Source organism: Thunnus thynnus, chromosome 5 (assembly GCF_963924715.1).
Source record: "Thunnus thynnus chromosome 5, fThuThy2.1, whole genome shotgun sequence".
NCBI lineage: Eukaryota > Metazoa > Chordata > Actinopteri > Scombriformes > Scombridae > Thunnus > Thunnus thynnus.
Genome location: NC_089521.1, coordinates 25,394,297 through 25,408,878, shown reverse-complemented (window position 1 = coordinate 25,408,878; position 14,582 = coordinate 25,394,297). Strand labels below are relative to the sequence as shown.

The window sequence follows — 14,582 nt, the reverse complement described above, 5'->3', positions numbered from 1 at the left end:
AGAGAGATGAGCAGAAGGGTTGTGTTTTAGTAAATGTATTTTTTGTATAATGAGTAATACCTATAATAACTGAATCTGCATTTTGTTTTACTTATGTTGGGTCAGTTCACCACTTTGGTCCAGAAAGAAACATTTAAACAACTATTGGATGAATTGTTATGAAATTTTGTACAGAAATTTATGGTCCCGAGAGGATGAATGACTTCAGTGACTTTTCCTGTAGTGCGATCATGGGTCGACTTTTTGTGTGCAAAATGTCTCATATTTGATGGATTGTCGTGAAATTGTGGAGTAGACAGTCATGCCCCGTTTAGGATGAATTTTAACAACTTTGGTGATCCCCTGACTATTCATCGTCAGGTCAAAATTTCAATTTGTCCAGTACTTGACCAAATACCTGCAAAATTAATCACATTTCCATCAGCCTCAGTTACACACAATTTGGCTCAAAGCACCACTGTGCCTAAGTTCCCAGAGAGCCACCAGCACAGCTGTAGACTTATGCTTGTTTTACGTCTATGTACCATGAACTGAATCTTTTTGTTTGTTTTGGGTTTCTTTCCCCTTCTTGTGAATATTTGTAAGAGGTGTTAGAATAAAATAAAATCTGTCACACTTAAAGACTCATTTATAGCAACATTTCACACAACTGAACATAACAGAATCTGTCATCTGGTCATTTTATTTGGTCTTTCTCATGTCCACTCATCATCCAGACATCAATAGCTCACTCAGGTTCAGGGTTTTCTACAGTTTTATTTACACTTTACAGTCTTCTGTAACATACTGGCGTCGTCGAGGTTTTTATATGTATTTAATTACAGTATTTATTAATAATGGTGATATATCAAGTGTTTCACTTTTGGTGGCCTTAAAAGCAATGTGGTCACCCTGTTTCAAATAGCCGGAGAGTTTTCCAGCTCGTCTTATTCAAGTATATCATGTTCATAAAAAAAGAAAAGTATAAATAAAATAATCATAAACACAATACTCCAATGAGTCTAATGAAATAAGACCAAGACGGATATTGCACCATTTGATGGCACGTACCACATGTTGTTTCTTGTCAAAATTATTAACGATGCATACATCAAATACTTATAAATTCAAATTTAGCAACACCAATATTCACAAATAAAAATCCAAACCACGATGCTGTATATATATATACGTATATAGTGCTAATAGAAACATAACAGTTACAGATTGAACAGAATAAACCAGAATGAACAAATACTTTCAAGGTTCTCTCTATTGTACCCATCAATAACGCTATATTATATATATATATGTATTTATATATATATATATATATATATATATATGTATGACTCTTGCCCTTTGTTCCTGAGTGGTTAAGTGCAATGTGCATTATCTTTGCTTCCTTTTGTAAAAGAAAGGAGAGTAAATATGTATGGAGTTGGATTTCTGGTAGCATACGATTGGCTGGTGGTTTTGGCCTTAGTGTTGGTGCAGTCAGTATGTAAAGTTGCTGTGATGTGTGCTCACCAGAGATGTCCTGAACGAAATCAGCTAAAATAAATGTGATCACATTGTCAATCCTTTATTTACTTTAGTCCGTTTTGTTCACCTCAGCCTGCTAGTGTTGTGACGCTGCTCTCCATCACAACAGCCGGTCCCTACAGCGCAAGCATTTTGTTGTATATGCGAGTGAAAATTGTGAGATATGTGAATGATGTGAAAAATTATTTGGGTACACCAGCGCTGGTGTTGGCAAAGGCCAACAAATCTGGTATCCTTCCTCTCTCTTCATTAGAAAAGAGGAGTGTACAAAATATTCAGGTAGCAGCTTATCGTTTTTAGCCGGCACTTCACCGTTTTAAATGACGAATGTCACTGGTGCAACTCGTAGCAGCTGAGTAACTTGATAATGGGCCAAAATTAAACTTGAAGATCATTTGTGAGGGAAGAAACTCCACTCTGTAACACCACTGTGCATTCGAGAGTGGATTGTGTCTTTTTGTAGATTCCACAACACCAACAGAGTGATATGTCACATCCGTTTCAAAGAGTCAGAATCTCTAGGTAAAAAGAAGGATCGGATTGGACTTGGTATCAGCTGATACCTGAAATTAAGGGACTCAGATTGGGATTATAGGCCAAAAAAAAAAAAAAACTTGATTAAGACATCCCTAGTGGTCAGATCATATTGTTCTTCTTCAGTACCTCCAAGTACTGCTGCTTTGCCCTGCTGACAGGGTCCAGCTCCACCCTCGAGGCGGAGCCCACCGGTGACATACGGGCCGAAGCCACGTCCAGCTCTGCTGTGGCTGAGGACCAGAGAGATACCACACCGTGGTTACACACCATCATATAGCAGCAGCTACAGGTCACATGCTACATCTGCCATTTCATAAAAGAAACATGGAAGAAGCACTCACCATTGTTTAATTCTTTTGATATATTTCTATCCAACTCGCTCTGCATCTGGAGAGAAAACAAAAAAAAAAGACGCAGTTAGATTTGAGTTCTGATGGTTTTGTGGTCAATATCAGCTAAACACAGGCTAAAAAATATGGTTTAAAAAAAACAAATGTATAAAGACAGAGATTTAGAAGAGAGGACTCCAAACTAAAACACAACACTATGATATGGTGACACATTTAATGAAAAACAGTGGAACACTGGAAAAACACCGCAAGAAAAACAAGACTAGTGTGTGAAACACAGCAGGACATACCAAGCATGCAAGCTCTACTGCTTCTGCAGGCTATTTGATGTTGCCTTTTAAATCTTACTGCCAGTGGCAAAAGCCAAGTCAGTATGGTCAAGTGAAATCACATTTCTCCCCAAATGACTAAAACAGTCTTAATAATGTGTCTTCAATCTAAATTTGTTTCATGAATTGTTGAAGGAATTAAACAATACATTTGTTTTTAAGAAGTTGGATTTTAGCTCCGTTTAGCTTCACTTACTTTTCTTCTTCACATTTTCCTTTTGGTAGGTGGAAGGTATATTACAGTATGAAGATTGTGGGGTAGATATACATATCTATATCACATATGTGTGTACGTAAGTCATGTGTAGGTATGATATATGTACTATATCCAGTATTCTATGTCTTGTGGATTGTTTTGCCCTACTGTGTTTTCTTATGTTGGACAATGATTATTAATTAGATCTAGATGGGCTCTTTTTCTGTAAATCCAAAGGCTTCTGATGAAGGGCTGACAGCTTAAATGACCATGATCCTCATGTCAAATACTTGCATGACTATCAGGCAAACTTAGATCAACTGGTGGTGGTGTTCAATACCAGAATTGTCTTTAAAATACATATTTTTACCAACTACAAAACTGCTCTTTAAAAAAAACCTGCATCATTTCTTCTCTACCAGACAACCTCAAAGCACGGAGAAAGCCAACTCAAAGCAGAGAATCAAAGAGGAGGGTTAAGAATCTGTGTTTAGAAACACAGATTTCAACTGGTACAGTCAGATAGATAACTAGCCACACAGTACAAAACCCAGGGTTCCTGCACATCCATATTAATCTGGATTATTCCAGGTTAGGATGTCTTTTAGTAATGTTAAAAAAAATGTGTTTTGTTGGTTATGACAATTATTATGTCAATAATAACAACTGTGTGCCCGGCATGCATGAACTACTAAGTGGGCAGGTGATTCCTGAAAGAAACAGGAAGTACTTCTTCAATGCAGTGAACCACTGTAATGGAAATTTAAAATGCAATTGTAACTTTCTCTATCTTTTCCAAATAGGCGATTTCAATAACAGGATGACAAATTTTTCTTTCATACTTGACCACTTAAAAAATAAATTAATTTCTCTGATAGCAGTATCTGAAAAGCTCAGTGGCTCAGCGACTTAAACATTCTGCAACGTCTCTATTCACTTTTTTCACTGCATGAACCCTGAACATCATGGTTGCATGTGGATAGAGCCATAAACGTGGGCCCACCAGCAGGGTGAAGTGAACAGCAACCAATCAGACACCGAACTAAACACATCTACACACCTGGTTATGAGTCTGGCTGAAGAGAGGAGAAGTGAGAGACAGACTTTTGAGCTAGAAGCTAAAAAGAGTCAGAAATAGAAGACAGGTTAGGTGTAAAGTCCCGCTACCATAAAGACTAGAGACAGTGTGAAGAGGAAACAAAGTAAAGGAGGAAGAAAATAACAAACAGGGAGAAGAAGTAAATTTGGTTTTGAAGGTGTTCTTACAGACGGAAGACAGGCGTTTAGAAAATTTAGTAGGCCATTAGATCACTTTCATAACTTATTATCTTTTAAAGGACCAGTGTGTCGGATTTAGTGGCATCTAGTGGTGAGGTTGCAGATTGCAACCAACTGAATGCCCCTCCCCTTCCAAGCATGTAGGAGAACCTATGGTGGCCGAGAAACTTGTGAAAGGCCCTCTCTAGAGCCAGTGTTTGGTTTGTCCGTTCTGGGCTACTGTAGAAACATGGCAGCGTAACATAGCAGGCTCCATGGAAGAGGATCTGCTGCCTATGTAGATATAAAGGGTTCATTCTAAGGTAATAAAAACGCAACGATTCTTATTTATTCTTACACTAATTAAAACATACTTATGAATATTATATTCCATATCTGCCATGTCGTTCCTCTAGATGCCACTAAATTCTACACACTGCATCTTTAAATACTTTTTTCCACAATCTGAAATATTTGACGTATAATACCTCAAAACTCCATAAGTTCATAACTACCTGCACACTAACCTGTGTATAAAAAGCAACATCTTTAAGGAGAATACCACCAGTTACACAATCACAAAGCTGGAGATGAAAATGGCCAAAAGTAATCAAACTTGTCTACATAAATAACATGACTGTAATTTCCATGACTGAACATCTGTGTCAATAACAGCTGAACAGACCTTGGCCAGGTAATCCTCCACCCTGCTGTTCTGTCCCTCAGTCACAGGGCTGAGGATGGAGAGTCCAAGGCCAAGGCTCCTGTTGAGGGGCCCCAGCGTGGCCCCATAGTTGCCTGGTGAAGCCAAGGAGCCCACATCCAGCGAGGGCCCTCCGAGGCTACCGTTTGCAAAGCTGCTGGTGATAAAAGACCTGCTTCGCTCGTTGAGCAACTTGGAATTGGCTTCTGCGAGCCGACTGTTGGCCCTGTGGACGGAAAACATATCAAATTACCACTGCCTGTCTGAGTATACCACACCATACCGCATCTGCTATCAAGAGGACTTGCTCAAAGATAGTACATTTGAAATGATCTTAGCAGTTTTTCTAACTCTTAGACATGAGGCAAAAGCACCGGTTTCTGCAGAGTCTCATGTGAAACAACTGGTAATGTCATTCTGACCTATCTAGTTTGGCAGTCAGGGACTTGCGGAGGCGTAGCTCCTCTGAGTACAGCTGGCGGTATCGCTCTAGCTCTGTGCGTGTGGAGTCTCTTTGGCTGAGACTGTCCTGCTGAGTGGTTCGGGCCCGGCCGAGTTCCGCCTCCAGCTCCCGGATCTTCTGCTCCATCTGGGAGCGCAGGTTGGCCTCATTGGCCGCTTTTATCTGATCCAATGCTTCTTGGGATGCTGCCTGGGACTGGGAGACAACCAGACACAATCATATTAAAATCAGAGTTTGTTTTACTAGACATACAGCAGCTGCCACAACAACTACTCTACATACACAACATTTCTTTTATTCAGTAATTTGTTTTTTCCTAATTTCCTTAAAGTTTCTTTTATATTTTCTGTTTTTGTTGTGCACTGTTGTATAAAATGCGCTATATATTTACTAGCATTATGTTTTTGGGTCACATACGATCAAACAAAATTTACTCATTGGAATTTTTACCTGCAGAAAGAGGTTAACCTGCTCCAGTTTCTGTTGTATCTCCTGACGGGCCCTATCCTCTGCTTCACGCCGGTACTGCTCCACATGGCTCTGCTCCATTTGAGAGGCCTCCATTCGGCGTCTCAGGTCCAATACCTCCTCCTCCAACTGCCTCTTACTCCGCTCCAGTTGGTCATTACTGCGATTCAAGCTCTTCAGGGAAGCCAGCTGATCCTTAAGCTCCCCGTTCACCTTCTCTAGCTGGCTGTGTCGGGATGCTTCCTTGTCCAGCTGCACCTGCAGATCATCCACCTGGTGAAATAACGTAAGGAAGACAGTGGAAACGTTTGAGGCCAAGGTCTTTAGAAGAGCTGAGGTCTCAAACTCTACAACATACAATATTATGATATATTAGCTTCCATCAACACAGACAAACCTTTTCTTTCATTCGTCCGACAGCACCCTCTGCCTGGCTGTGTCGGCCCACGTCCATCCTTAGACTGCTCATTGGAGAGGCGAACTCAGGTCCACCTGTGTCCTGATCCCTCAGTTTCTTCTTTGCAGTCTTCAGTAGAGTTCGCAGCCTTAAATACATCAGTACACATATTATATAAGTACATTACATATAGCCTACAACCAAGGTTGATCATGTGTGACTAGACGAATGGCTTACAGATGTAACAAGTTCAGATTTAGGACATACAACCTCTAACTCAAGGTAGATTTATAGGTGAGAATTTCCCTTTAATGTTAAAATTGATATTAATACTCAAGAAAATAAGGTACAGCAAACAACACAAACCAATATACAAAGCACATCCTTACACCAGATGAAAACACTGATGAGCCACAGCCACATAAGCCAGGAAAGACTGCGCTCTACTGGATCCTAGGTGTGTCTAGATAGTAGGAGGAGGTTCTGCCATAGGTGAGGAGGGTGCGAGGAGGAAGTTAGGAGTCACCTGTACATTTCTTTTTGAAGATCTGCGTTTCTCTTCATCTCTTGATCCAGACGGGTATCTATAGCCTTCTTCTGCTCCACTAATTTCTTGGCTTTCTTCTTTTCTATCTCCATCTGGAACACAGGCGACAGGCCGATGACTCTTAATACATGTAGCATATTCGCTGGAGGGATGGCTAATAATTTTATCCTATATACCATTAGCCTGCAAATGAATCCATAATTATGATCACCTGTGTGCTCAGTTCTCCTTTTTCCTTTTCAAGCTCTGCTAGGCGCAGTCCTAACTTAGAGCGGCTCTTCAGCTCTTCCTCCCACAAGGCTTGAGAGTCCTGGGCTGTGTGAGACAGCATGCTTTGCTTCTGGACCTAAGAACAAAATTAGAAAGAGGGAGGCTAGAAATTAGATTAAAAAGCATTGGAAAGTCAATATTTATCAAAATGCGATCCGATCAAACCTGCACTGGCTGTTTTTAGTCAAGCTTAAACAATCTGACAGGAAAAAAGGCAGCTTTTTCCTCATTTGTTTCTACTGATCTGTTTTTACCAGAACTGGATCTCTGTCCTAGAGAAATAATAATGATAATAATAATGATAGATTTATTATGTTTGCCATAGTTTGGTTTTACCCTTCTTGTTCACAATGTTGTACTCTGTATTACCTCATGAAACATCAATGATGAGATATTTTGTACAAAGCTTTCCTCTTAGAAGGGAGTAGGAATAGTCTTCTGTTTTATGTTTGAATTTCTAATTAGATCCTAAATAAAAAGTTTATTTTTTTGCTTTTTTTGCTAAGACATGTATTACACAGACAAAGACTAGAAAAGAAAATGAGAGTAAGAAATGGAAATCTAAACTGAGGATTTTCTTATGGCTGAAACAAAATATGCCACTAACCTCTCTACTGAGCTGGTCTTCCAAAGTCATCTTACTGCTTTGGAGGTTTGAAACCAAATCCTCCAAGTGACTTCTGACCTAAAGAAATAAGAAAAGGATTAAAAAGATGATGTAGAATGATGTTGGTGTTGTTGCTGTGATTTTTTTTTTTTTTTTAATCACTTCAGAAAGTCGAGAGGACACTTTAGACTAAAGGGAGTAACATGCATCATGCAGCTCGAGACAAAAAGGAGGAAAAGACCCCACATACCAAGATGAAGCTTGAGGGAGAACACATTGTGACGTCACCCAGAAAAACCCAAACCGACACATAGCTATTACAATCTTTGTATGTTTGGATTACTGGTTCAGGAGCTTTTGCAAGAATTCCACAAAGCCCGGTTGAATTTAATTTTCTAAATACATACTGTGTGACTATATGATTTCCGTCTGCTAATAGTATTTTTTGAAGATACAGAGGTTAACCCACACAGAGAAACTAAGCCTACATCCACAATACCAACCCCTCCTCCGGTTGCGCGGTCAGATAGCTGGAAAAAGATTGTATATCTTAAAATGTAACAGTGACTCTGTAATGAAAAGTCAAAAAGTCCCATTCAATTGAAATACAATATCAAAGAAACTAGATATGGCACCACTGACAGCCTGTAAAATATGTGTGTAGGTGATTGGGTTAGGTTTGCAGCACTCACCATGGCAGCCTCCTGAGCCGTTTTCTGAAGTGCATCAATTTTGTTGGACTGTTGCTTTGCAGCAGCCTCCAGCCTGGCGTTCTCTATCTCCAGCCTAATGTGACATTAGCATTCATAAACTGCATATAAAAACATATCTAGAAAATACTTTTAAACATATATTAGAGAATTATTAGAATAGAAAATTGAATTTACCTGCTTAATTTCTTTTTTCTGCATATATACTAATACATATATCTAATAAAATAAAATAAACTGGTGCACTATAGTGTGTGTGTGTGTGTGTGTGTGTGTGTCTGTGGATAGTGTGTGTTGATCCGTACCTTTGCACAGCGTCCTCTAGCTGTTTCATAGTGGTATCAGAGGTTGCTGAGGTGGACAGCGCCTCCTGGAGTTTCTGAGCAGCAATGATGAGTTCCTTTTCCCTTTCATCCAAAATGCTCTTCAGACTGTTAATACGTCTCTCAGCCTGCACATACTGGTCTTCACTTTCCTCCAGCTACATGAAAGAGACAGCATCCACCTCATCAGCAATGTTAACAGCAGACTCAATTCAGTGAATATACAGGGTGAAAGTTATTATATTTATGCTTTTTCCTAAGACCAACTGCTCTGTCTTCAAAATAATGATAATGAGCCGTCTAATTTCAGCACAGTTTAAGGCATTTGCGTCATAATCTTTATCACAGCTGGTATCAGACACGTGGTGAAAACATGCAGACACAAGGTGGCACTGTCCCCAGCCATTACCTTTCCTTTGAGCCTGTCCATGTCTTTGAGGAGCCGTGCTTTCTCTTCCTCCAGGTCATTGCGATAACGTGTGTTGACCTCCAGAGAAGCTTCACTCATGGACAGCTTCTTTAGTGAGTCGGCTAGCTCCTGCTGAAGCTGCCTCAGACTAGTCTGTGCTCAGACACAATCCAGAGAAAGCAGGGTTTGGTTAGATATAAAAGGAGATCCTTACTTCAAGGACATGGCATATGGAAGAAAGGCTAAAAGTGGGCCCTGGAGGAAGAGATAAAGTAATCCTCTTACTCTGCAGAGTCTTAATCTTACCTCTCTTTCGTTCTTCTCTTCCTCTAACTTGTAGATCTGATCTCGGAGATCAGCTGCCTTACCGGCGAGCTCCTTGTTTCTCTCTTCAACCAGTTGTACCCTCTCTTCACAGTCAGAGCGCAGCTTGGCCAGAATGTCACTGAAGCGCTCTTGGGCGTCTGTGACGGCACGCTCCTTTGCAACACCTTTGTTTTGGGCCTCCTCTAGCTGCTGACGTAATAACATGCCCTCACTCTGTGCTTGGGCTAACCGCTCCTGCGTGGTCTCTTGGCGTGCTCCGGCACGGCTCACCAGCTCCCTCTCAGCCTGCAGAGCCGTTTCCAGCTCTTTAACACGTGCGGCTGCCTGGTCCTTCTCCCGCTGCAGGACATCCAGCAGCAGGCTCTTCTCTGTCAGCTGCAGCGTGCCCCGATGAACTTCGTTCTCCATGCTGTTTGCGCGTGACTCTGCCTTGGCCAGCTTCTGGGACAGGCTGCTGACTGACTCACGCTGACTGGCTGCTTCACCTGTACAGATACATTAATTAAGTGACAACAATCAGTGCAGACCCACCACACATAACACCATGTCAAACAGCCACTCAGTATAAGCAAAGCAATGTATCTAAAATAAAGGCCTTGCTTGGCATGAGCGAGTGATTCCCAAAATTTCATTTATTACAATCTCATTTAAAAAAGTGGACTGTATATGGTAAAACTACTAACTTGAGAATTTGTCTTTAAGACGCTGGTGTTCCTCCTTCTCCCGGAGAAGAGCTTTCTCCGTGTCTGTGTGAGCTGCCTGACAACGCTCAGCCTCCTGTACGGCCCCAACCAGGCGGGTACGAGCTGACTCGACCTCTGTCGCCAAAGTCTCACGAGCCTGCCGCTCATTTTCCAGGCGGGTTGTGGTTATAGCCAACTCTGACTTTAAGGTGGTCATCTGGTTATTGCAGGTGAAGACAGTCTGGGTCAGAGCATCACTGTTGAGTTTCAGATCTCGCCGAGCATCTTCTAGCTGTTCCTTGAGGGCCTCGTTCTCCTCCAGAAGGTGTCTCTCTTTGAGGCTGCCGTTGGCCTGCAAACGCTCAAGGTCTGTTCTCAGGATGCTCAGCTGCTCCTGTAAGGTAGAGTTCTGCTGGAGCAGCTCCCTCTCCCTATCACTGGCCTCAGTGAGCTGAGACAAGGCCTGTGGACAATGGTTTGGATTTCAAAGTGGATTACTTATTACCAGGATTTGATATATACATATACTATCAGCATCACCACACTGTATCACTCTTATTTCACAATTTCTAGACTTTTTAGAAGCTTAAAGCTACTACATCAGTTGGTGCAAACATTTACAATAACACATCTAAACCATAAACCAAGGATAATATTGTCTAAATGGATGGATACCACTTTTGTTGGAATTACCTCATTGCTTTTGCTAAGGTTTATTTTGTTTTCCTCCTCAATCTCCTGCTGCTTACGGAGATGGCTATTGAGCAGATTCTCCTGCAGGGTCCGTGCACTGCGCTCCTGAGCCAGCAGCCTCTGAGTCTCACTGTGGTCCTCCTCAAGCTGGGTGGTTGACATATTACGTATTAATGTAACAACCATACATACACCAAATAACTACCCGACAAGACAACTACTAATAAAACACTCATAAACCCCTCACAGCATGCCCATAAATTAGAAATGTCATAAAACAATTATTACTCACTGTACAAAATACATACTGTATGCAAAACGGACAAAAGCTAAGTTACATATGATGTGATTATAACAAAATCACAGTTCACAAGCGTGTACCTGTTTCATGTTGTTGACCAGTGTTCTCATCTCCAGCTCCAGGTTCCTGAGGGTGAGTTCCACCTTCTGTCTCTCCTGAACCTCAAACTGCTGCTGCTCCTCTGTCCTTCTCAGTTTATCTCTGGTGGTGTTGTACATCATGGTGGCATTTCGGCCGTTTTCTTGCTCCTGTTTCAGCTGAAATCTATACCAATTGTCGGATGGAAATTTCAAGTGAGGAGAAAAAACAAAATGTGAATGTTTTTTAACATGTCTATAAAATAGGCAAAAAAAAAAAAGGACAGACAGGTATGACATACAAAATATGAGGAGACAAGGAATGACTACATGGTACTCTAGTTTTCTAGGAAAGGAAGTAGTTCTTACTTGAGGTTTGCGACTTCAGTCTGCAACTCCAGCTGGTTGCGCTCCAAGGCAGACTTAACATCTTTGACTTCCTCTAGAGAGCTCTTCAACTCTGCCCTCTCTATATCCAGCTGGCTCACCTTGTCCTTCAGTGACCCATGATGGCTTCTTGCCTTTTGGATGGTGCGCTCATATTCGTGGAAAATGTTCTGCAGCTTCACCATGCTTCTGGAGTCTGAGAGATATAATATGACAGAGTCTGAAATGGAATCTTCTGAGACTGAGTGAAAACCAGATCAAGAGATTCAGAGGTGCAAAAAAATGAGAAGTACAATCGATCAAGTAACCAACTCCTCAAAACTACAACAAATTACTTATTAAATAATTCAGAATCGATCAGAATCAGCTGAATCAGTACCCAAAGTGGCTGAGTCCAGCTTCTGAATGAGGAGTGATGCATGACGATAGCCTGAAGTGGGAGAGTCAATGTCATCTGTGGCTGTGTCCGATGACTGAGTGAGTTCATCAAAGTCTTCAGCCATCTCCATTTCTTCAGGGTTCTGAATATGAAAAGAAAACGTCATCTTAATTTAATTTCTCATTGTAGACGGAAAAATGCAAACTGCAATAAATTGTTACTGACGAAATCTGTGTTTTACCTCGTTTTTCTGCTGTTCTCTAGTTGGCAACCTGAGGCCGGCAAACACAGAAGAAAAACAGGCATTATTGGGGAAACGGATGCTTGTGCATCTCAAACTCAGTATCTTTGAGATGTCGAGAAGAGTTGTTGGAAGTGTAATGGTATAATGCAGTATACTATCCTGTTTTTTAAAAAAAATCTGTGGTTAGTCATGCAACTATTTTGGGAGGAAGATAATCAAAATCAAGAATAAGCGCCTCCTGATTATTACCCACCACCGATAGTGTAAAGGTTTGTTCGGATTGAATGCAAAGTGAATTTTCACCTCAGTTTATATGTCATGTTCATGTTTATTCACCACAAAAAGCCAATGCACCAACCACACAGACATAATCTCATAACTCCAAAGAAGCAAAAGCTCCACTAGTTCTCCTTTTTCATTGTATCTCTTTAAGTTGAAACATTTTCACCTTGCATGGACACCTCAATTTGCACCACCTAGCACATCTGAGTACGTTCATATTCACAGGCTTCTTTCCCTCGACTTTGTATGTAATCATGCCGCCTCCACAATTCACATTGCGTTCAGTCTGAACACACCCTCTGGGTTAGTGACAGAGAGGTGAAATTGATATATATAAAAAAAAGTGGCATACTGCATATATACCTTCCTTCATCGTCCGACACTTCACTTAAAGTGCTATCGTCAAACACAGAGAGAGGATCCCCATTAACATGAGTGTTGGTCTGAGGGGCTCTGCTGCCCCGGGCCCCTCTGACCAGCTCCAGCTGTAAGGTCTCCACTACAGCTTGTCCTTCCTGTTTGCTGTTACTGTAGGTCTGCTGGAGTGGGAGTTGCAATTGCACCGGTGCCCTGCTGGTGCTATGGAGAGCAAACGACCTGATAGTCAATGAGTTGTTACATCTACACTTTGGAGCCCTGGGCGGTATTGCAGAAGACATACCTTATTAAATTGAATCAATAAAATACTATTTTTGACTGGGCTCTTCCTGCTGAATGTGTCATTCAAAAACAAATGTATCATCAATACAAACTTAAACAAAAAGGGACAAAAAAATCCTTCTGTTCTGGATAATGTCTGATTTCCAAATTTAGAAGAGGTTCATAAATATGGTGTTTTGAAATTGCAAGAGTAATATTCAGCATCTGCTAATAATGTTCATAATAATAATAATATAAACAGTGCATACCTCTTGGTGACTGCCGGCCGCTGCTCCTGTTGAGTGGCTCCAACTTGACTTGACAGCTCTTTTCGGCATCCTAGCCTGGTCTCAGGTTTCTCAGTACCCACTCCTTCCGATGCCGTTCCACCAGTATCCCAGGAAGCACCGGATTTTTGCACTTCCACAGCAGTCTTTGCTGTCTCTTTGCCAACCTGAAAAGACAAGGGTAAATATTTGGTAACTGGACTTGACAGATGGATCCAAAGTGAAATACGTTTGGGCCAGCCTTTTAATATGCGTTTTGGACCAAGTACTTGTACACTTTGTCATACATAATTTAGTGTCACCCCTCCCTTGGGAGACCTAACACCTAGTGCGGTTACTCTATTTGACGTGGTATTTTCAGTTAATTACAAAGATGCACGATTCCACGAATTGCAGTGCTCACTGTGGCATTTTCAATAACTGAACTAGAAAAACTGCATCTTGGAAAGTCTGAATAAATTGCAAACATTTCAAAACAAGAGGAGACTTTTATAGTAGAGAGCTTTTCAAACCTAAACCTAGAATCTAAAGAATGTAGAATTCAAAGGCTTTTCCTCATGAGCTACACACTACAGCATTGCTTTGGCTTTCCAGTTTATACTGTATGCTATTAATATGACCATATCAGTGCTGTTCGCCATTGAATCAATCTACCACATTGTGTCGTAAAAAGCTTTTTTACTCAAGCATTAAAAAGGCTGGCCAAAAATAGTGTACATAAATCTGTTCATCGCAGGGAGGTTAATCTTTTTAGGAAATGCCTGCATTTATAAAAAGGGCCAACTTCAGCACAACATGCATTTCAAAGTTAAAAAGAAATCAGCAATTGCCAGATTGTTACAACTGCTCTTCTTTTAGGGGCAAAGAAGGCTATTAGTTACATCATCTTCACACACCACCTAGTGAGAGTTAATGCAGTGTTTGCAACACAGCTTATTCCACATAAAGACACATGCAAAGCTCATGCACGATGAACACATCACTACTAAAGAAGAAACAAGACTGAACTTTCTGTAGTTTTGGACAACAATCCAGAAAGCCAAACGACAAAAAAATTGAACTGCAAAACATTACCAAAGTCTTCTTGAGTGCAGTGAAAATGACATTCAACTACTATTTAATTCTACTTGTCTTTAAATGTACATAAAAAGACACAAAAATGGACGGAGAAACAAGCAAGATCGACTCTTCCA

At 40.9% G+C, this 14,582-nt stretch overlaps 1 protein-coding gene across 9 annotated transcripts in view; it reads right to left on the bottom strand.

The window, feature by feature from the left end:
• Positions 1-666: 666 nt before the first annotated feature.
• si:ch211-272n13.3 (ankyrin repeat domain-containing protein 26) overlaps positions 667-14,582 on the bottom strand; it is a 29,236-nt gene continuing 15,320 nt past the window's right edge. For 5 of the 9 annotated variants that reach the window (XM_067590361.1, XM_067590365.1, XM_067590366.1 and 2 more), the window contains 22 exons: positions 13,372-13,556; positions 12,827-13,060; positions 12,179-12,209; positions 11,938-12,079; positions 11,541-11,754; positions 11,175-11,358; positions 10,794-10,940; positions 10,101-10,563; positions 9,397-9,902; positions 9,091-9,243; positions 8,664-8,839; positions 8,341-8,434; positions 8,152-8,178; positions 7,649-7,726; positions 6,983-7,117; positions 6,751-6,863; positions 6,225-6,372; positions 5,810-6,100; positions 5,319-5,554; positions 4,879-5,122; positions 2,403-2,448; positions 667-2,291 (listed from right to left, as the gene is read on the bottom strand). In XM_067590361.1, coding sequence (XP_067446462.1) covers positions 2,161-2,291; positions 2,403-2,448; positions 4,879-5,122; positions 5,319-5,554; positions 5,810-6,100; positions 6,225-6,372; positions 6,751-6,863; positions 6,983-7,117; positions 7,649-7,726; positions 8,152-8,178; positions 8,341-8,434; positions 8,664-8,839; positions 9,091-9,243; positions 9,397-9,902; positions 10,101-10,563; positions 10,794-10,940; positions 11,175-11,358; positions 11,541-11,754; positions 11,938-12,079; positions 12,179-12,209; positions 12,827-13,060; positions 13,372-13,556 — 3,978 coding nt within the window. In that variant the 3' untranslated portion in view covers positions 667-2,160. Of the gene's footprint in view, positions 2,292-2,402; positions 2,449-3,996; positions 4,055-4,878; positions 5,123-5,318; positions 5,555-5,809; positions 6,101-6,224; positions 6,373-6,750; positions 6,864-6,982; positions 7,118-7,648; positions 7,727-8,151; positions 8,179-8,340; positions 8,435-8,663; positions 8,840-9,090; positions 9,244-9,396; positions 9,903-10,100; positions 10,564-10,793; positions 10,941-11,174; positions 11,359-11,540; positions 11,755-11,937; positions 12,080-12,178; positions 12,210-12,826; positions 13,061-13,371; positions 13,557-14,582 lie in introns of all 9 variants that reach the window. The other 4 variants (XR_010928460.1, XM_067590363.1, XM_067590364.1 and 1 more) reach the window with 4 other exon arrangements.